General features: G+C 58.6%; 2 protein-coding genes across 2 annotated transcripts; one reads left to right on the top strand and one right to left on the bottom strand.

Moving 5' to 3' along the window:
* The first annotated feature begins 1,319 nt into the window (after nt 1–1,319).
* Nucleotides 1,320–18,402, top strand: MAP3K10 (mitogen-activated protein kinase kinase kinase 10). The gene is made up of 10 exons (XM_039251399.1): nt 1,320–2,581; nt 6,571–6,751; nt 9,873–10,021; nt 10,468–10,643; nt 11,687–11,933; nt 13,528–13,644; nt 15,448–15,622; nt 15,730–15,842; nt 16,218–16,871; nt 17,806–18,402. The coding sequence occupies exons 1-10, from the start codon at nt 1,900–1,902 to the stop codon at nt 18,126–18,128; spliced, it is 2,817 nt and encodes a 938-aa protein (XP_039107330.1). The 5' UTR covers nt 1,320–1,899; the 3' UTR covers nt 18,129–18,402.
* A 182-nt stretch (nt 18,403–18,584) lies between these two features.
* On the bottom strand, nt 18,585–20,854 carry TTC9B (tetratricopeptide repeat domain 9B). The gene is made up of 3 exons (XM_039251431.1): nt 20,402–20,854; nt 19,670–19,852; nt 18,585–18,808 (listed from the first exon to the last, which is right to left on the bottom strand). The coding sequence occupies exons 1-3, from the start codon at nt 20,814–20,816 to the stop codon at nt 18,687–18,689; spliced, it is 720 nt and encodes a 239-aa protein (XP_039107362.1). The 5' UTR covers nt 20,817–20,854; the 3' UTR covers nt 18,585–18,686.
* Between the last annotated feature and the right edge of the window lie 310 nt (nt 20,855–21,164).

The following is a 21,164-nucleotide window of genomic DNA, read 5'->3' as shown; positions in this document are numbered from 1 at the left end:
GAGAAACAGAATCTGAAACCAAGGCTCCAGGCTCTGAGCTGTCAGCACAGAGGCCGACAAGGGGCTCGAACCCACGAACCGTGAGATCATGACCTGAGCCGAAGTCGGATGCTTAACTGACTGAGCCACCCAGGCGCCCCTCCAACAGGCAATCTTGATAGGTCCTACGTTTCCCTGGTGGGTAGACAGGAGATCAGGTCCCTACTTCCCTCTTAAGAGTGGAAAGACTTCCCAGGAGCAGGGGCGGGGGCTGGAACTTGTGAACCAGAACTCCTTATGGTTCTTCTTTTACCTCCCTCCAGACCTCCCGGCCACTCGGGAGAAACCAGGTGAAAAGGCCCAGAATTTTGCCGCTTACAAGCGTACAGATCTTGAGCAAGTCACTGAACCTCTGCAGGACTCAATCTCCTCGTTCTTTAAATGGGAAGGCAGTGTTCTGTTTGTTTTAAAATCATGTTTGCTTTTAATTTAAAAACCTGCCTTTGAGTCTTGCTTTGCCATGTATAGTTCTGTGACCTTGGACAAGTGACTTCGCTTCGCGATGCATCATCTGTTAAATGGGGGCTTTGCGAGAATTTGATGATACCATGCAAATCGCTTAGCACAAGATGCGCATTAAGCCCCAATAAATTCAAGTTCCTATTCTGGGAGGCGGGGAATTCTGACTGCTGAGGCAGAAGAACCCAGAGCCGGTGGGGAAAGACATGGCTGTGATTTCCCGACGGACAGTGAACACGTCCTGCGAGCCCCGTCTTCCCAGCTGGGGCCTCGCCATCAACCGAATCCCCTAGGTGGCAGGAGCCACCAACCTTTTTTTCCAGCGTTTGAGAACGCCTCCCGCGGTGCCTGTCCCGGAACGGACTACATTTCCCGGCGTGCATTTCGGATCGGGGCCCCGAGGGGACGGCCAGCCAAGGGGACCGTGTCCCAGCCGCGTTAGAGGCTGGAGGCAGTAACCACCACTCACGCAGCTCCTATATTTCGCGTTACGAAGCCGGTCCGCCACCATCAACCCCATCTTGAGCCGCGGACCCGCAGGGTCTGTGAGGGGCGCTTGCCCCCCGCCTCCTTCCCTCCTGCGGGCATCTGGCCCACCGGGTCCCAGGGAGGGTCCGAGGCCAAGCTTAATTCCTCGGGAGGATTCCTTCGACCTCGCAGGGTCCCCTTTGCGGCCCGAGGCTAGAAGCGGGGCTCTGGGAGCTAGGGGACAGCCTCGAGGCCGCGCAGCCGGAGACTACAACTCCCAGGCGGCATCGCGGCGGCGGCGGCGGCGGTGGCGGCGGCAGCAGCGAGCACGTCACTCAGGCACCGCCGGCGGCCCCGGGAAGCGGCGCGGGCGGGGGCAGGGCTGGGGCCGACCGGGAGGCCGGTGCTGAGGATGGGGGCAGCCCGGCCGCCCCGCGCGTGAGAAGACCGAGGGGCGCGCCACCCCATCCCGGGGCGGGCGCCCCCCGGGCCCCGCCACCCCCACCCCGCCCGGCGGTCGTGGCCCGGGATGCGGAGCCGGGGGCCGCCGGTGGAGCTGCGCGGGGTGAGAGGCGTGGGGAAGGGGGCTGCCTGCTTCCCTCACCCTCGTCCCCCACCGGCGGGCCCCGGCAGGAATTGGGGAGCCGCGCGGCCAGGCCCTCTTAGCGCCCTGACATTTGGGGGAGACAGGTGAACCCGCCACCCTACCCGCACCCCGCCCCGCCTGGGCAGCTGAATCAGAAGGGACGACCCTGCCCTTTTAAGGAGGCTTTTTCTTGCTCCTGCGGAGGGCCCCCACCCCCCAGCCATGGCCACTAGGAGCCCCCTAGAACCCGCAGGGACTGCCCCCCATCCTGGCCGCCGGGGCCCGCCCTCTGCATCCCGCGGGCAGCCTGTGTGAAGCGGCCTCCCGCAGCCCCCGGCCCCTCCCCCATGGAGGAGGAGGAGGGGGGGGCGGCCAAGGAGTGGGGCACGACCCCCACGGGGCCCGTCTGGACCGCGGTGTTCGACTACGAGGCGGCGGGCGATGAGGAGCTGACCCTGCGGAGGGGCGACCGCGTCCAGGTGCTTTCCCAGGACTGTGCGGTGTCGGGCGACGAGGGCTGGTGGACCGGGCAGCTACCCAGCGGCCGTGTGGGCGTTTTCCCCAGCAACTACGTGGCCCCTGGCGCCCCCGCCGCGCCCGCGGGCCTCCAGCTGCCCCAGGAGATCCCCTTCCACGAGCTGCAGCTAGAGGAGATCATCGGTGTAGGGGGCTTTGGCAAGGTCTACCGGGCCCTATGGCGCGGCGAGGAGGTGGCTGTCAAGGCCGCCCGGCTGGACCCTGAGCGGGACCCGGCAGTGACAGCAGAGCAGGTGCGCCAGGAGGCCAGGCTCTTCGGAGCCCTGAAGCACCCCAACATCATTGCCCTCAGAGGCGCCTGCCTCAGCCCCCCACACCTCTGCCTGGTGATGGAGTATGCCAGGGGGGGCGCACTGAGCAGGGTGCTGGCAGGCCGCCGGGTGCCCCCTCATGTGCTGGTCAACTGGGCTGTGCAGGTGGCCCGGGGCATGAACTACCTACACAATGATGCCCCTGTGCCCATCATCCACCGGGACCTCAAGTCCATCAACAGTAAGTGGTGTCCTCCCCCCAAAACTTGCTTCCACCGAATCTTAGCAGGTCAAGCTTAGGTGGCGGGAAATGGGGACACCAGAAGATATTGCCTAGGGCGAGAAGGGGCAGCGGTGAACCTTCCAGGCCAAGCGAGGCAGGCCTTGCCCATTAAGGGATGAAAAGGAGGCTCAGAAAGGTTGAAGGCCCACCCATCTCCCAGGCTAGAGTCACGTATCTCAGTGAGTACATATCCATGAACACTGTGACAGGCCCCACACTCGTGGCATTCACTGTCCAGCCATGATGCCAGAGTCCCCCAGGCGGAGACAGACAGAACCTAGCCCGGAGTCAGAGTTTCTAACCTTGGCACTATTTGCATTTGGGGCCGGATGATTGTAGGAAGCTGTTCGCTTGTGGGTTGTTTAGCAGCGTCTTTAGCTACTAGATGCTATTAGCATTCACCACCAAAGACCAAAACTTGTCCCCAGACATTGACAGGTGTCCCCTCGGGGTTGAGAACCGCTTCCTGGAGTCCTCTCAGGCCTCTGTCCCAGCCAGCTGAGGCAAAGTGGGGATGAGGTAGGAGGGAAGGGGATATGCCTTATGTCAAAGTTTCCAGGCTGCCTGGCTTATCACAGGCTCTCAAAACTTGATCGGTTGGGCGAATGGGGACTGGGGCCAGGTGGAAGGGAAGCTCCCCAGGACCCACCTCTAGATCAAGGAGCTTCTCATGATGTCAGCACATACTAGTTGAGCACCTATTAATAGGAGCCCAATAGGGACCAAGACAACAGTGACCTCTGCCCTTGGGGTGCTCACGCACCCATTTCCATCCATTTCTGGAGCGCCTGTTGCACGCCACACCCTGTCCTGGGTCCTAAGGGTAAAGCAGGGGGAAGATCCTACGTTCCTGGCTCTCCCATCCTTCCTCTACCCCATCTCACTCCCTTTCATTTCTGCATTCATCCATTCTTTTGGTTTTCATTTGGTGTTGGCTGGGCCAAGTCATGCGCTAAGGAGAGGGATCAACAGTGGGTGAATGAGGCCCGCCCGCATGTTCCCTGCCCTCCCCGAAATGTGAGGCTTTCCCCTCTGCCCTCACATTCGGACCCTCACATCTCATCTGATTTCCTGTCAGTTCCATGCCTTGAAATGTGTTTGAAGCCCTCCCGCTATTTCTACAATGTTGCTATGGCCCCCACCACTGTGAGCCCCTAGAACAGAGGGAGGGGTCTTCCTTACCTTCCAGGCCTTGCGCTCGTACACCCACAGAGTTGCCGGGTGCTCAAGGTGTGCTGAGCCCTGTGCCGGGGCCGGGGAGTTGAGCAAAGACTGACAGATGGTTCCTGTGTCCCTGATGCTCGGACTCCTCTGACATGCTGGGCAAATAGAGGCAGGACCGGCGGCATGAGCCCCTTGAAGGCTGGGGTGCCTTCTTGGCCCTTCCTCACCCCTCCAATTCACAGCCCGAAGGTGGGATGCCAGGACGCTCCCCCATGCCTCCAGTGCCACCTGGACGTGGGATTGTTGAGGCTCTTTAGGCCAGAGCTTCCTGCTCGGTGAACGGGACAAGGCCATGCCCGGGACAGGTCACAGGGCCTCCAGAGCACAGCTCCCTCCATTCATCTTTCCCTAAGGAGCCCCTCACCTGGTGTCGCTCATACATTGGTTCATTCAACCGATAATTCTGAAGCGGAATTAAATATGGTAGGCCCTGTCTTAAGCTCTGGGATTACAGAAGTGAACCAGGCAAGATCTCCCCATGTGGAAGTTCTAGCCTAGTAAACAGAAGTAGATGACTGATATTTAGATAGATAGGTAGGTAGGTAGGTAGGTAGGTAGGTGGATAGACAGATAACAAAATTTCCAGATAGGATCGGGGGCTCTAAAGGAAATAAAACAGGCAGAAGGAGCTCTTTCAATCGGATGGTCCGGGAAGGCAATACTGGAGCGGGGCCCTGAACAAAGAGAACCCGGCCTCACAAAGGTCTGGGCCGGGTGAAGGTCCTGGGGTGGGAACGAGCATGCCTTGTTGGAGAAACAGCCAGGAGACCAGAGGGGTTGGGAGAGGAAGAATGAGGGAGAGGTAGGAGATGAGGTCACGAAGGTAGGCGGGGCCCAGATCATGATGACCTTGGGGGCCATGAGGAGGACTTGGGGTATTTCTTTGGCTTTTATGTAGTGGGAGCCATTAGAGGATGTGAAGCAAGGCATGATGCAGAAATGAAATGTAAGACCATAGTGTCTTCCCTCTGTCACAGGGTCACCCCACAAACAGAAGAGGTGGGGACCCAAGAAGGGAAGGATGGAGCCACATGCTAGGGGGTCGAGGGAGGCTTCTGGGCTTTGATGATAGTTGAATCAGCTCACCGTTGTTGTGACTGGAGAAGTCACAGGAACGGTCAAAGATCTAGGTGAAGAAATAAAGGCCAATTATGGCAACACCATACACTGAAAATAATAGCTAACATTTTTTTTATTTTTTACTGTTTTATTTATTTTCGAGAGAGAGAGACAGCGTGAGCAGGGGAGGGTCAGAGAGAGAGGGAGACATAGAATCCGAAACAGGCTCCAGGCTCTGAGCTAGCTGTCAGCACAGAGCCTGACGTGGGGCCCGAACCCACGAGCCATGAGATCATGACCTGAGCTGAAGTCGGACGCTCAACCGACTGAGCCACCCAGGCGCCCCAATAGCTAACATTTTTAAAGGGCCTACTGGTGCTTCACCTTACTACAACCCTGGAAGGTAAATACCACTGAACAGAGGAGAAATCTTGGTGGTAAGAATAAATTGTACGAGCTTATGCAGCTGATAAGTGGCAGAGCTGGGATTCAAACCCCCACAAGCCCATACACCTTGGGGTCTGTTCCATACATGCTGGTAGACTATCCCAGCAGTTAAGCGACTGGGCTCGAATGACAGGTGTAGGTTAGGTCTTGGCCCCACAGTTTTCTAGCTATATGCTCTTGGCCAAGGACTTCATCTCTCTGAGCCTCAGTTTGCCAGTCGATAAAACGGGTTGCTTTCCAGATAATTCACAGAAAAGGCTTAGCACAGCGCCTGCCATGTCCTAGGCTCCTGATGAACACCAGCCATGATTATACTTGTTGTTAGTAAGAACCATAGACAGCAAGTGGAGCCATCCAGTGTACTCGGGGGATATACCAGTCGCGCTTTGTCACAGTAATGCTGAGAAGCAGACCAGCCCCAAAACTCTGTTTGAAAACTTGATGTCATTGATTGCTGGCCACACGCATGCGGGCCTGCTAGATAGTGAGTTGACTCAGGTGGGGCTCAGCCGGGAAGGCTTTACCCCAGGTATCTCCCATCCACCTTGGACCGACCGAGGCCTGCTCTCGTGGTGATGGCAGACGCATGAGAGGGCAGCCAGACAGGTGAGGCCTCAAGGCCCAGGCGTGGAACTGGCATTCCGTCACCTCCGCTTCGTTCTGTTGATGAAAACAAGTCCTAGGGCCAACCCGAGGTAAAGGAGGAGGAAATACATTCTGCCTCTTCCGGGGGAAGAAGTGCAGGGCCACATGACGAAGAGCGTGCTGCAGAGAGGGGTAGATCTGGGGCTTCGAATGCAGTCTGCCACGGGGGTGACAAAGACAAGGGAGAACCCTGTGCATCCCTTTTGCCCAGGGTCTGTAGTTCCCACCTCGGGGCTGGCTGGGAATTCAAGGCCCGAACCAAGGAGAATCAAGGCTTTGGGCTTAGGCTACCCACCTTTCACTGAGCTCCCCAGAGCCCAGGTTGGAGTCAGGAGGGTAGTGAACCCAGGGGAAGCTCTTCCTCCTTCATGGGAGCCTGGGGCAGGGATCAGACCGGCATGGAAGGGTCCATGATATTTCAGACCAGGAAAGGAGCTGCTGGAGGGGGAGGCGGGGGAGACTCACTGTGGAGGGAGAGAACAAATAGGAGATTCCAGCTGAGACAGGGATTGGGACACTCGGGTCTGCAGCCCAGAAGGTTGGAGTGACCCATCTTTCTTCCTGCCCCACAGTCCTTATTCTGGAGGCCATCGAGAACCACAACCTCGCAGACACGGTGCTCAAGATCACAGACTTCGGCCTCGCCCGCGAGTGGCACAAGACCACTAAAATGAGCGCTGCAGGGACTTATGCCTGGATGGCTCCGGAGGTTATCCGTCTCTCCCTCTTCTCCAAAAGCAGTGACGTCTGGAGGTGCTGATGGTGGGGCTGGTGTGGGGGGGGGGGGTGTCCTGGAAATGGGGGAGGGGAGGAGGGCAAGTTGGAGTGGGAGGGACAGTCTCCTGCTGAAGCTAGGATCCGGGCCTGGCAGAGAGGTGCCCTGGCAAGGTCAGACCAGCAAAGCACCAAAGTAGGCATCTGTTCTGCTCGCTGAAGTGGCAGCTGAGAAAGACTTGGATTCGAGTGGAAAATTCCAAAGATACAGAACTAGGATGTCAGCGCCAAGGGCCCCTGAGACACCATCCAGTACACCACCCAACTTGTCAACAGGAAATTGAGGCCTTTGGAGGCATCCATCCATCCTTTCATCCATCCTTCCTTCCTTCCTTCCTTCCTTCCTTCCTTCCTTCCTTCCTTCCATCTGTCCATCCATTCATCCTTCCTTCCTTCCATCCATCATCCATTCATCCATCCATCTACCCTTCCTTCCATTGATCCATCTGTCCATCCATTCTTCCTTCCTTCCTTCCTTCCTTCCTTCCTTCCTTCCTTCCTTCCTTCCTTCCAATCATCCACCCATCCATCTATCCATCCATCAGCAGTGGGCACTAGGGATACAGCAGCAAAAAATATATAGACACACTTCCTGCCCACAGATATAGTAAATAAACAAATACACACGAAGCTGGGGGGAAGGGAAGCTGATTGGTTTTAAGTTAAAAAGTTGTAAAATGATTTTCAAACGATAATGAGTCAATCCACCAGAACGAAGCATGAAATAGTATTAAAAGCAGGAGGTTGATGAAAAGCACTCTGAGGGCCGGGGGATGACATTAGGGAAGGCTTTTCTGAGAAGTGACACTTGAACTGAGTTTTGGATGACAAGAAGGAGCCAACCATGCAAAGTTTGGGGGAAGAAGCTTCCCAGGCAGAGGAAACAGTGCCCACAAAGGAGGTACTGACGTTGAAAACGAGCTTGGTCTGATCCAGACACAGCTATGAGACCCGGGTGGCCAGAGCCAGGAGGAAGGTGGTGGAAAATGACCTAGGAGAGAGAGCAGGGGACCCCTCAGATAAGGGACCGGACTCCGGGCTTTATTCTAAGTGCAGTGGAAAGCCATTAGCAGCATTTATGAATGGCACGATCTGGTTTGGCGCTGCAAGGCTCCCTCGGATGTAGGGTGCTGAAGGGATTAGAGTGGAGGCCGGCGGCCAGCGAGGGGGGCTCTTGCCGTCACCAGTGAGACTTGATGGTGGCAGCAGATATTCTTCAGCCTGGGAAGGAGCCAAAGCCAGGTCAGTCCCCAGCTGAGGCACCAGATGGACCAAGCAGCAAAGTCATGGCCTCTGCACAGACACATCAGACAGGAAGGCTCCACTAGAGCAGTGCAGCTCTTTGGGGAAGGTTCTAAGTGGCTTTCCATTAGGCATTCATTTGTGGCACCACGCAGTGAACAGCACCATCTCATCTCAGTGGCAGGGAGCAGAAAACCCCCAAATGAAATGAAGCCTGAAGCTTCTGCTGTCCTGTAAAGCCCAGGATGGCTGTGGTGCCCCCGGGGACAGGAATTCAGGGACCTGTGTCGGGGTTCCTCAACAGGGGTGTCATTGACACGGGGCAAGATAATTCTTCCTTGTGTGGTACTGCCCTGTATCCTTCAGGATGTGGTTCCTGGCCGCCAAACATCATAGCGCTCCACGGTCACTATGACCATCAACCCCCCCCCACCCAGGTCTCCAGTGACATGGGGAAGGCAGAGGGTTCACGCCACCCCCAGTTGAAAGCTATTGTTACTTTCTCCCTCCTTATGTGGCCTCCGTTCCCAAGCTCACTTCATCATCCCAAACGGCTCCTTGAGCTCCGGCTTTTAGGTCCACATCACAGCCAGTAGGCAGGAAGAAAAGAGGAAAGGACACGATTCTCCGTAAGGACCCTAAATGTCTAAACTTAAGGACTCTGAGGACTCTTTTTAACCTCCTGGAAATGAGTCGCGTAATACACGTCCCCCTCCACCCCGCTGGCTCGAGCCATCACCATATGGGCATGCTTAGCTGCAAAGGAGGATGGGAAATGGTATCAGGCAGCATATGCCCAGCTCACATTCACTGGTGCTGGCCCTGAGCTTGACAGGGAGGCCGTCAGCTGTAGGAGGGCAGAGGCTGTGTCCACCTTGTCCCAGTGCCCAGAATAGTGTCTGGCACACAGCAGACATTTATGTGTCAAGTGCACGCATGGGTGTGGGTGAGCTCGAGACTGACTGCACGCGGGGCACCGCACGAGATGGTGTTCAGTTTACTGGAGAAGACGGACCCGCAGGTGACCCTAGCACAGTGGTGTGCGCTCCGGTGTTGTGTACCCATCAAGGACACTGTCATGGGCACGGAGCGGGCCAGAGTCCAAGTGTGGCCTGAGAACAGTCCACTTACTAGCTGTGTGACCTTTAGGCAGACAACTTAACCTCTCTGTGCCTGCACCTATTCCTCGGCTAAAATGGGGGTCATGCCGATACCTTCTGCCTTACAGGGCTGTTGTGAGGATTACTGAGAGCGCCTAGCACAGTGCTGGCCTGGAGTAAGTGCCTTATAAATGTTAAATAGTGTTAACTTGTTTTTAGAGGTAAGTGCTGAGGGCTCTGTGGGAGCACAGAGGAGGGGGTCTCTCGCCTGGCTTGGGAGGCTGTGGAATCAAGGAAGCCTCCCTGGTAGAGGGGACACCTGAGTCTTGACCGAAAGAACAGTGACACAAAGGGAAGAATGTTCTCGGTGAAGGAGACAGCATGTGCGAAGCCAGAGGTTAGGAAGAACTTGTTCAGTGAAGCTGGGGTCGAAGGTGGGGGCAGGAGGGCTTAGAGACAAGGCTGCGGGGGACATCAAAGGTCGAGGTTTGTCCGGGGGCTACAGGGGAGATGCTGAAAGTTTACATGGACAGGGGTGAGGGAAGAGAGGCAGAGGAAGGGCAAGACATCAGAGAGCCGACCCCACCACACCTATCTGAGATCAGGCAGTGGAGGTTAATCATGTTCTTGTGGCCTCCTCTGCCAGGGCCGGGTGTGGGGGTGAGGGAGGCCCACCACGGGACCGGAGGCAGGGCTGGGGTGCAGGTGAGGATGGGGGTGGGCCACGGCATCACCCCCTCCCTCTTCCCCACCTGCAGCTTCGGGGTGCTGCTCTGGGAGCTGCTGACGGGTGAGGTCCCCTACCGTGAAATCGACGCCTTGGCCGTGGCATATGGCGTGGCTATGAACAAGCTGACGCTGCCCATCCCCTCCACGTGCCCCGAGCCCTTTGCCCGCCTACTGGAGGGTGAGCCAGGGCCCTGTGGAGATAGGCTCAGCTTGGGTGGCAGGGGCCCTCGGGCCACACCTCACCCCTTCACACCCGTCCATACTGGTGGGCCCGGGCGTGAGGGTGAAGGGGCTGCAACCATTGGACCCCAAAATGCCTCCCCTCCAGTTGGCTCCGTGTCCCCCAGACTTTCATTCCGGCCAGGCCCACAGCTCTTGAGGGCACCTGTTAGCATTCGCTGGCCCTGGGATCCCTCCCTGATCCACGAGTGAGGGAGCAGGCCCCCGGCTTTCACTGACTGTAATGTTGCCAGGAATTTGGCTTTGAATTCCTTCCCTCCATTCCATGGATGTTGTCTGTCCACAGTCCCCTGAAGTCCTGTGTTCCACGGAGCAGGGTAATGCCCCAGAGCATGGCCCCTGACCTCTCCACCCCCACTGCTGTCCTCCCCACCCCCACCCCAGAATGCTGGGACCCAGACCCCCACGGGAGGCCAGATTTCGGCAGCATCTTGAGGCAGCTTGAAGTCATCGAACAGTCAGCCCTGTTCCAGATGCCACTGGAGTCCTTCCACTCGCTGCAGGAAGACTGGAAGCTGGAAATTCAGCACATGTTCGATGACCTCCGGACCAAAGAGAAGGTGAAGGCAGGGGGCACACTGAGGGGGATGGAGCAAGACCCCTGCATTCTGATGCCTTTGGTGGGACAGAGTCCCTTCCCCTGAGCCCCAGTCTTTGGGTTCATGAAGGGCTAAGGAGGCCTTTTTTTGCATATTAAGAAAAGGGTGTATTTGTGTATTAATAAGAAAAAGGCACCCTGCACTGATGTTCTTACATGTGATACTGCCTGATATCTGGGGTTGATTTAAAGGGTTTTTTTATTTTTTAAGTTTGTTTGTTTGTTCTTGAGGCAAAGAGAGAGAGCATGCAGGGGAGTAGCAGAGAGAGAGGGAGAGAGCGAATCCCAAGCAGGCTCCACACTGTTGGCACAGGGCCCAAATCCATGAACTGTGAGATCATGGCCTAAGCTGAAATCAAGAGTTAGTGGTTTAACTGACTGAGCCACCCAGGCACTCCTAATTTTTAAAAATCTTTTATTTATTCTTGAGAGCGAGAGAGAGAGAATGAGCAGGGAAGGGGCAGAGAGAGAAGGAGACAGATTCTGAAGCAGGCTGTCAGCACAGAGTGGATGCTGGGCTCTAACTCGTGATCTCCGAGATCATGACCTGAGCCGAACTCAGAAGCTTAAGCTTAACCGACTGGGCCACCCAGGCGCCCCTGAGATTGGTTTTAAAACGCAACACCAAAAATGGGAGGAAAGGAGGAGATGAGGAAGGAGATACATGAAAAGAAGTTTGTAAAGTAGAAATAGTTGTTTAAGTGGAATGATGACAACTGGGGGCACTATTCTGTCTTTGCTTTTGTGGCTGTTGGAAGTTTTCCAAGTTGAAGAGTCAAAAAATTAAAAGTCAAAGGTGAAAACGAAAGCCAACCCTTTCTTTGGGCTAACACTGCCCCGAGCCCGGGCGCCCAGCCTGGCTGGTCAAGAGTGAGTTGGATCGTGCCCCCAATTTGCTCCTTAGCAGGACGCCCTTGTGCCGTGCGGCGAGCAGACCCAGCTGTGCCCGGGTCCATCCCCGAGGGGCAGACAGGTAAGCCCCTCGCCCCTCCGTCTTCTGTCCAGGAGCTCCGGAGCCGTGAGGAGGAGCTGCTGCGGGCGGCCCAGGAGCAGCGTTTCCAGGAGGAGCAGCTGCGGCGGCGGGAGCAGGAGCTGGCGGAGCGCGAGATGGACATCGTGGAGCGTGAGCTGCACCTGCTCATGTGCCAGCTGAGCCAGGAGAAGCCCAGGGTCCGCAAACGCAAGGGCAACTTCAAGCGCAGCCGCCTGCTCAAGCTGCGGGAAGGCGGCAGCCACATCAGCCTGCCCTCCGGTACCGCCCACACGCCTTGCGCGGCCCCGGGGGCTGCTGGGAGCAGTCCTAACGCGGGGTTTACCTCCTCCTCCTATTTTTTGGAAAACTTTTTTTTTTTGAAAACTTTTCTGTTGCTAAATGTGTCACACGTGTAGAAAGGGACCAGAAAACCGTCGGGCTTACCGCGTTAGTATAATCACCCCCACCAGAGCAGAGAGGACCCGCAGCCACCCCAGATGCCCCAGAGCGTGGTCTCCCAATACAGGCCTAGCTGACCCAGAGAATAACTTTTCTTTTCAGTTTTAAAGCGTTCACGTTCTAATTGTGTTTTAATTGTTCTGTTTTCTACTTTTTTTTTTTTTTAATTTTAGTCTTTTTTTTTTTTTTTTCCTGCATGTGTGCGACTTGCTGCACTTCCCACAGTCTGGAGGCTGCTCCCTGCATCTTCCCAGCACCACTTAGCTTGTCCTTCTGTCACCTGTCCTGTATTCCCTGTGAATTGGTATTATGTTAAACCATTTGAAACTGACAATATTCAGCCCTTTTTGACCAAAAACAAAACAAGTTTCATGTGGATCAACCCAATAGGTTTGTCTCAAGGCACAATCAGTTTCAAGTTCAGGTTTGGTCTCTTTTCCTCCCCCCAGCCCTCAAAGATTGCTTCTTAGGTAACATGACCCCGCTCACCAGTCAGAAGGCACACCATGTCTGCTCAACCCTCTTTGCGTTATAAGCCATCACGCAGCACCCAGCCCAGCACTGGGCCAACAGATACTTACCTAATACAAGCCACATGGCTAATTTTAAATCAAGTAGCCACCTTAAAAAAAAAAAAAATAGAAAAGGGGGACATAATGGAAAAGAAACAGGAGAAATTGATTTTAATGGTATATTTTCTTAGGCTGATACAGCCAAAATGTACAGTGTCACACGTATCGATACAAGAAAGATTGTTAGAGATTTTTACCTCTTTTTCTCACACCCCATCTTTGGAATCCGGTGTCTGTGTTATATTACAGTGGACCTCGGTCCAGACGCTAAATCTTCCTCAAAAATACTTGACCTGTACTTGGATTTCGTGAAATGGACAGTTGAAAAAAAGTCGATTCGCATCCCCAAGGTTCGCGTCGAACATGCTTAAATGTTTTCAAAAACCGAACCAGGATCCATTCTTAAGTTTTTAAATTTTGATTAATTGCAACGACACGTTTAAGCTCTCCAGCGGCTCAGATGCAGTGGCCACACTGCAAGTGCTGCATAGGCCTAGGTCCGTAGTCGAGCCTTAGTCAATAGGGGACCCCACGAGGATCCTTCCTCCCAAATTCAGGCGTGCACCAGAGGTCTCTGGAGGGCTCGTCAGGGTTCCATGGCTGTGTTTCACCCCAGAGCCACAATTCAGAGGGCCTGAGCATAAGCGCTCCGCACGCCACCCCTCACCCCACCGAGGTTACCAACTGACATGGATGGGGCTGCTCTGGGGACCACAGTTTGAGAACCACGTGTTAAGAAATGCAAAAAAAGCACTCCACTCTGCCGTTCCTTCTGTCCTACAAAGGGAACTTCTCAGGTTACCCATGGAGCACTGTGCTCAGGAGTCTCTTTCTTCCCCCAGGCTTCGAGCATAAGATCACAGTCCAGGCCTCTCCAACCCTCGACAAGCGGAAAGGATCCGATGGGGCCAGCCCCCCTGCGAGCCCCAGCATCATCCCCCGGCTGAGGGCCATTCGCCGTGAGTATCGCCCGACACTCGTGACCAGGCAGTGGTCCACGACCTCTGAGCATACACAGGCCACCAAGCTGGAGGAACAACAGGGACAAGACAGGCGGGTCCCCTCCCCCATTCTCATCAGGGGTCGGCAGACAGCAAAGTGGTATATATATAATAGAGTGAGAAGCTCTAGAAAGGGAAGCAGGGAAGGGAAATAAAGGAGAGGGCCGTTTTACATCAGGGAGGCCTGCGGAAGGAGCTGGGGTTTGAGCAGGGACCCACGTGGTAAGAAGGAGCGAGGAGGGCCAAGATCTGAAGGAAGCGTGTCCCCGCAGGAGGGAACAGCCAGGGCCAAGGCCGGGGGTGGGAATAAGCGAGGCTTGTGTACGGTCCTGGGAGGCTGGCTCTGGGAGGCTGGCTCGGCTGGACTGGAGTGAATGGCAGGGAGGGGAGTAGGTTTGTGGTCAAGCTTTGCAGGGGCCGAGATTTTGCTGGGCCTTGAGAGACGGGCTCGCTGAGGAATCTGATCTGGATTTTATTGTCAGTGCAGTAGGGGCCGTGAGCTGGGCAGGAATGTGATAATACGCACCTTGTCCCTCTGGCTGCTGGGAAGGGTGTGGATTGCGCGAGGCTGGAGTGATGGGGGACGGAGTGATAGGGGACTGACAAGGGGGCGGGACCAGAGCAGGGCTGTGGATGGGAGACAGGGCTACGCGGCAGAGGCACAGCCAGCCCCGTTTGCTGACCCCCTCGAATGTGTTCTGCCCCATCGTGCACCCCTGGCTTCAGGACCCTGTTGGGGCCCCTGCTTGTACCAAGCCCCAGAGCTCATTCTCATGGGGACACCAACAAACACAATGACATATGGTGATAGTACTAACGTCAGGGCGCTTTCAAAGCGTGGAAATGAGAGCAGTGGACTCTCCAGGGAACAAGCTCCCGCAGAGCTGAAGGCTTGAAGGGCAAGTTGCCAACAAGGCGGGGAAAAGGACTGAAAGGAACAGAGTTCCAGGTGAAGGGAACAGCCTGTGCAAAGGCATGGAGGTGTGGAAACACCCACCTGGGAACTGATCAACACGGGCCCCCAACCAAGGCACTAATTGCCCTCTGCCTGCATACCTAGACTCCGTCTCCTCTCTCTTCTCTTCTCCCTCCCTCCACGCCACTCCCACTGGCCTCCTGGCTGCTCTGAACACTCCAGGCGTGGCCAGCCACAGGGCCTTGGCATATGCTATTCCCTCTGCCTGAAATGCTCTTCTCCTTTGTATCCACCTGACTCACCCCCTCACCTCTCTCATGTCTTTGCTCAGATTCCTGCTTGTCAAACATGACCTTTCCTCCCTCTCGGACTCCTTTCCTGCTCTGTCTTCCTCACAGCACTTAGCACCTTCCAACTCCCCACACAAATAACTCACCTCCTACGGATTCTTGCTAGTCATCTGTCTTCACCCCTAAAATGTAAACTCCCAAGGGCAGGGGGGTTTGTCAGCTGTGCCCTCTACTGTCTTCTCAGCACCTCCCACAGGGCTTGGCCTGCGAATAGATGGCTGATGGCCTTGGCAGTGAGGAGAGGAGCAGGGGAGTCAAGGCTGAGCGAAGGCAGGGAAGTACCTGCAGAGCCTGTATGTACTGGACATACAGTCCAGGCTGAGGAGCAAAGACCTTGTCCTAACAGCAGTAGGGAGCTATGGAAGGATTTAGAGAAGGGAAGGGCCGAAGAGCCCTTGGACTTGCTGGTGGACCGTGGACGTGAGAGTGGGGAGAGGAGCCCGGTGGGGACAGACTGTCCAAGACCCAGTAATCAAGTGGCTTCTCTCGGCCCAGTGACTCCTGTGGACGGCGGTGGTGGCAGCGGCGGTGGCAGCGGCGGTGGCGGCAGCGGGACGTGGGGCCGCAGCGGGCCCCCAAAGAAGGAAGAACTGGTTGGAGGCAAGAAGAAGGGCCGGACCTGGGGCCCCAGCTCCACCCTGCAGAAGGAGCGGGCTGGAGGGGAGGAGAGGTAGAGGCATGGGGGAGCCTACCCCTGGCCCTGCACGGCGCCCCCAGGCCCCTCGCGGCCAGAAGGCCTGCACTGCAACCGCCCCCCATCTCTGGCGCCCCCTGCAGGCTGAAGGCCCTGGGGGAAGGAAGCAAACAGTGGTCATCCAGTGCCCCCAACCTGGGCAAATCCCCCAAACACACACCGATCGCCCCAGGCTTCGCCAGTCTCAATGAGATGGGTAAGAGAGCGAGGGTGCCTTTAAAATGGAGAGGGAGGGGCATCCGGAGGGAAACAGAACCCAAGACAAAGAGGTGACCATTACCCCCTCCACATCCCCTCCCCCGCACTGGGGGGAGGGATCCGGCTTCCCTGGACCAGTGGGTGGGCAACATTCCCCAAAGGGGGGAGGGGCAGCCCAGGGTGCCGGGTCATTCCAGAGGCCTTGGGAGGAGAATGATTTGAGAGCCGCGTTTAGTGGGGCGTGGTGGCCTCACCGCCCGGAAAGGACTTTCTCGGGGTGGCCCCTTGCCCCCAGGTCTCCGGGGGCGGCGGGGGAGGGGGCGGCGGCCAGGCCAAGCCCCGGAAGCGAGTGACGGCCCTCTCCCGCTTGCAGAGGAGTTCGCGGAGGCGGACGGAGGCGGCAGCGTGCCTCCCTCCCCCTACACCACCCCGTCCTACCTCACGGTGCCGCTGCCGGCCGAGCCCTCCCCAGGGGCGCCCGCGCCGCTCTCCCGGCCCGGGCACGGCGGCCGGCGGCGCTGCGAGCTGGCCCTGCTGGGCTGCGCCACGCTGCTGGGCGCCGTGGGCCTGGGCGCCGACGTGGCCGAGGCGCGCGCCGCCGACGGCGAGGAGCAGAGGCGCTGGCTCGACGGCCTCTTCTTCCCGCGCGCCGGCCGCTTCCCGCGGGGCCTCAGCCCGCCCGGGCGCTCGCCCGGCCGCCGCGACGACGCGGCCCCCGGCCCGGGCCTGGCGCCCTCGGCCACCCTGGTGTCGCTGTCGTCCGTGTCCGACTGCAACTCCACGCGTTCGCTGCTGCGCTCCGACAGCGACGAGGCCGCGCCGGCCGCGCCCTCCCCGCCGCCCTCCCCGCCCAGCACCAACCCCCTGGTGGACCTGGAGCTGGAGAGCTTCAAGAAAGACCCCCGCCAGTCTCTCACGCCCACCCACGTCACGGCCGCGCGCGCGGTGAGCCGCGGGCACCGGCGGACGCCGTCGGACGGGGCGCTGGGGCAACGGGGGGCGCCTGAGCCCGCGGCTCCCCGCCCTGGTGAGTGGGGCGCCCGCACCTGGGGCGCAGAAAACGACCCTTCTCCCCTTCCCTCCCCCCCAGGGTCCCAAGTCCCAGCCCAGCCGGGATCCCCTAGATGCCGGCGGGGGGGGGGGGCCTGCTTAGCATGGGAGGGAGGGTCTGTGTCCCCATGGTCCTTACTGCTAGAGGCGCCGTGGGTCCCAGGTGACCGAGACCCAGGATGCAGGAGAGGTGGCAAACTAATGCCTCCAGGGGCCAGGTGGGTGGCGTTAATGGCAACAGTGACACCGGAGCTAACACTCGTGTGCTAGACACGGTTCCTCTATAGTTTTTATGTTTGTTTATTTTTTGGGGTGGGGGAGAGAAAATCCCAGGCAGGCTCCATGCTGTCAGCACAGAGCCCATTTCGGGGCCCCAAGTCACAAACTGTGAGATCATGACCTGAGCCAAAATCAAGAGTCTGATGCTCACTGGACTGAGCCCCCCAGGCGCCCCTCTATGATTTGTTAATAGGAGTTAACTACCTACTACCAGGCACTGTGGTACGGGCGTTACAAGCATTGTTTTATTTAACCCTCACCCCTGCAGTGAGCTGCTGTCGTCACCATTCAGAGATCGTGTCGCACCTCTGGTCTCCGTGTGCGCGCACACCCAGCACCACATGCATAGGAGGTGTCAGAGGGACCAGGGCTTTCTCTAGAGGGGTGACGGAGAAACCAGCTCTGATAGGTTAAGGAATATGCTCAGAGTTGCACCTATATGAGGGAGCATTTAGGAGCCGTAGGGGCCTGGGTAAAGCTCCCCCCACCCGCCCCAGAAAGTAAGTGGGTCCAACAAGATCAGCAGATATTTCAAAAGCTGTCAGACACTCCCGTTCCCATGTGAGGATCCTGGCTTTTAAATGCCAGCCTCTGGCCCGCCCCCTTGACCTCATCTGGTCCTCTCTCACCAGGCCCTCGAGACCCCCTGGACTTCCCCCGCCTGCCCGACCCCCAGACCTTGTTCCCCACCCACCGCCGGCCCCCCGAGTTCCCCGGCCGCCCTACCACCCTGACCTTCGCCCCAAGACCCCGGCCGGCTGCCAGCCGCCCCCGCCTGGATCCCTGGAAACTGGTCTCCTTCGGGCGGACACTCAGCATCTCGCCTCCCAGCCGGCCGGACACCCCAGAGAGCCCCGGGCCCCCCGGCGTGCAGCCCACACTGCTTGACATGGACATGGAGGGGCAGAGCCAGGACAGCACAGTGCCCTTGTGCGGGGCCCACGGCGCCCGCTGAGGCCTGCCCGCCGCCGCCCGCCGCCCGCCTGGGCAGCCATGAATGTAGCGCCCCAGGCCCCGCCCCAGCCTGCCGCGCCCCAAGGCAGGGGAGGCCCTGGGCAGGATACCCACTCTATTTATTGGGGAAGGGGGGAGGGGGTCACTTAATTTATTCCTTTGTACCCCAGAGGGTGGGGCCCTGTGCCCAGCCTGCAGTGAGGGGGGAGGGTGGGCAGGGATACTCAGGGACAGGGCACATCGTAGGGATTCGGCACAAAATGCAGCATTAAAGGTAACCCCTGCCCCCTACCGCTCTTGCCTGTGTCTTTTCCCGGCCCGGGCCCTGGTCCTGGGGCGTCCCACTAGGGTCCCCTCCAGCCCCGCACTTCCTCCCTGAGCCTCTGGGTTTCTGCGGTCCAGAGGGTGAAGCCCGGGAGATGTTCCCTTGGTCCCCACAGAACACCACACAGAGAGGTTACGGTCACCAGTGACAAGTGCTTTACCAGCAAACACGCGAGGCAGGGAAAGTTACACGGTGAGGTGGGAGTGGGGGCAGTAACAGTCCCCCAGGCTGGCCTTAGCCTATGACGTCCCGAGTCCCCGGCCCGGCCCCCGCCCTGGCCCCGCTGTCTTCCCGCTGGAGGCTGCAACGGTTCATCTTCAGCTGGGTGAGCTGGATGTAGCGCAGGACGTTGGTGTCTGCGGGGGAGGCGGGCACGGCATTACCTGCTGTCCTGGGGCAGCTCACACCTCATTGTGCCCAGCCTTCGGTGCCTACCGCGCCCCCCCACCCCCGTACAGCTGCTGTTGCCAAAGCCTTTCCCCCAAAGCCCCACAGGCAGAACGCGGGCACTTCACACCTCCACAATTTTGCTGTGCCCTCTGCCAGGAATGCCTCTGCTCACAGACTTCTGTCGTAACCTCCCCCCCCCCCCCATCCTCCGATAACATCTGCAGGAAGCCTGTTCTCCAAACCTCTCACCAGTCTTGCCTCTGCTCCCACAGCCCTATGTCCTGTACGGGCTGTGCGCCTCTTCACTGGCCCCCAATACGAGACTGAGTAGTGTGCCTGCACCGCCCCCCCCAACACACACACCCCGACCGTGATGTCCCAGAGGGCAAGCAACAAGCCTCCAGCTCGGCCAAGCCCGCCCCTGCAAATGTCTTGGCATTGCCTGCCCTGGGGTCTGCCTCCCTGCAGGTGCTCAAGTGGTGGGTGGGTGAGGAGGTGAGTGAATAGGTAAGGGTGTGAATGGTTCGTGAGCGGATGAATGAGTGGGGGGGGGGGTGAGTGGATAGGGAGTGGCTGAGCAGGTGAGTGGGAGGCTCAGGATGAGTCAGTGACTGCATAGATGGGAGGTGACTGGGTGCATGTCAGAGGAACAGGGGTGAGTGAATGGGGGGTGAGAGTGCCTGCGTGGGTGTGTAAGGAGTAGGTGGATGGAGAGGTGAATGCTGGGTAGGAGGCACAGGGCTCCCTCGAAGCACCTCGGCTCTGCTCCTCCCTTGTTCCCTTGTTTCCTCGGCTCCAGCCCCTTGCCCTGCTCCGTCCGCCCTCACCTGTGGGCTCCCGGCTGCGGGCCTCCTGCAGATAGCGCAGCGCGCGTGCATAGTCGCCCAGGTGGTAGAAGGCAATGCCAGCGCGGTAGGTGGCCTTGAAGTTGCCCTGCTGCTTCTCCAGGACCTTGAGACAGTACTCGCGCACCCGCTCATAGTTCACCAGCTCCGACTGCAGCAGGCAGGCTGCGGGGACACCGGGAACGGTGCTCGCAGAGCCTGACGGCACCCCCAGAGCTCATCTGACTGCTAGGAGCCCGGCGTTCAGGCTGCAGGAAGCCCCAGCCCTTTCCCTTGGCCGAGCCGGGCCTGAGGGACAGCTCAGGGCACCGGGGCCGCCAATCTTCAGACCAATCGGGATAGAATCAATCTGCGCCGCCGCTAGAGGGCGCGAAAACACAGCCGCTCCCGGGCAATTAGCGGGGAAGTTTGCGCAGAGGAGAGTACTAAGGACAATCTCAGGTGAGGGGCGGGGCCTTGAATCGGTAATCTAGGGTAAGATTTTCTCACCTGAGGTTCGCAGCTGACAGCCCAAAGCCCATTTCTTGCTTCCCAGCCCTTCCATCCCTGTATTCCCCTACATCCCCAATCCCTCTCCTTAATAAGTTCTGGGGTCTCCCTCGCCCAGGTCTGTTCCATCCAAGCCTCCAGCCCCCAGCTCAAGGCTCCATGATTGCCCGTCACTCCCCACTCCTCTCCCGTATGCACCCTGTGCGCCCCCCGACGGCCCCGTACCCGTGAGAGAGTCATAACATTCCACCTCCGTGTTCTCCACCAGGCGCCGCTGCTCCTCGCTGAGGCGGGCTGGCCCCGGGCTGCTGGCGGGCCCGGGGGCGGGGGCGGGCAGACCTCCAGGGCGGGCCCCCTGCGCCGCCTTCAGCTGCAGCAGTGCCCGGTGGTACTTGCCGATGGCTTCCCGGAACTTCTTCTCTCGGTAGCAGCGCTGGCCCTCCGCCTTGAACGCCACGGCAGCCCGCAGGCTGCTGTCGAGCGCCGCGCCCAGGCCCCCCGACGGCTCTGGGGCAGGGCTGGGCCGAGCCGAGCCATGGCGGGGGCCCGGGCCCGGCGGGGAGAGGGCGGGAGGCGGGCGCGGCGGAGGCTCCGGGGCAGCGCTGAGCATCAGCACCGGGGACAGCGCGCCGCGCTGCATTGTGGGAAACTCCTGCGGCCGCCGCTGCAGCTACCGCATCGCCCCCCGCGGGGCCGGTCCCCACCCTTTCTCCGCCCCCGCACCTCCGGCAGCCGACTCCGCCTGCCCCCTATGGGTCTAGAGAACCCCCTCAGGACTTCGCCATTCTATCCTCCAAATCAGCCCAGGCCCAGTTCTTCAGCCGGCCTCTCCCTTCTTCCCACTCCCCTTACCTCCCACCCTCCAGCCTGCTCTCCTCCCCCATGCCCAAGGCTCCCAAAGCTTTCTAGAAGGAAAAGACAAGTCTGGGGGAAAGAGCAGGAAGATATCAATCTCGTGGAAGCTGGTTTTCAGACCCCTAGGCATTTC

The sequence above is a fragment of the Hyaena hyaena genome, unplaced genomic scaffold (assembly GCF_003009895.1).
Source record: "Hyaena hyaena isolate Hyena2069 unplaced genomic scaffold, ASM300989v1 scaffold_9, whole genome shotgun sequence".
Classification (NCBI taxonomy): domain Eukaryota; kingdom Metazoa; phylum Chordata; class Mammalia; order Carnivora; family Hyaenidae; genus Hyaena; species Hyaena hyaena.
This window is presented reverse-complemented; position numbering and strand designations above follow the sequence as displayed.

What these genes read in the sequence shown, in the direction of transcription:
- MAP3K10 (XM_039251399.1), top strand. Translation starts at nt 1,900, where the DNA reads ATGGAGGAGGAGGAGGGGGGGGCGGCCAAGGAGTGGGGCACGACCCCC. An exon ending in GGACCTCAAGTCCATCAACA is followed by an intron (nt 2,582 to 6,570) that starts GTAAGTGGTGTC and finishes CCTGCCCCACAG; the next exon opens with TCCTTATTCTGGAGGCCATC. An exon ending in CTTTGCCCGCCTACTGGAGG is followed by an intron (nt 10,022 to 10,467) that starts GTGAGCCAGGGC and finishes CCCCCACCCCAG; the next exon opens with AATGCTGGGACCCAGACCCC.
- TTC9B (XM_039251431.1), bottom strand. Translation starts at nt 20,816, where the DNA reads ATGCAGCGCGGCGCGCTGTCCCCGGTGCTGATGCTCAGCGCTGCCCCG. An exon ending in ATGTTATGACTCTCTCACGG is followed by an intron (nt 19,853 to 20,401) that starts GTACGGGGCCGT and finishes GTGTCCCCGCAG; the next exon opens with CCTGCCTGCTGCAGTCGGAG. An exon ending in CCGCAGCCGGGAGCCCACAG is followed by an intron (nt 18,809 to 19,669) that starts GTGAGGGCGGAC and finishes CCTCCCCCGCAG; the next exon opens with ACACCAACGTCCTGCGCTAC.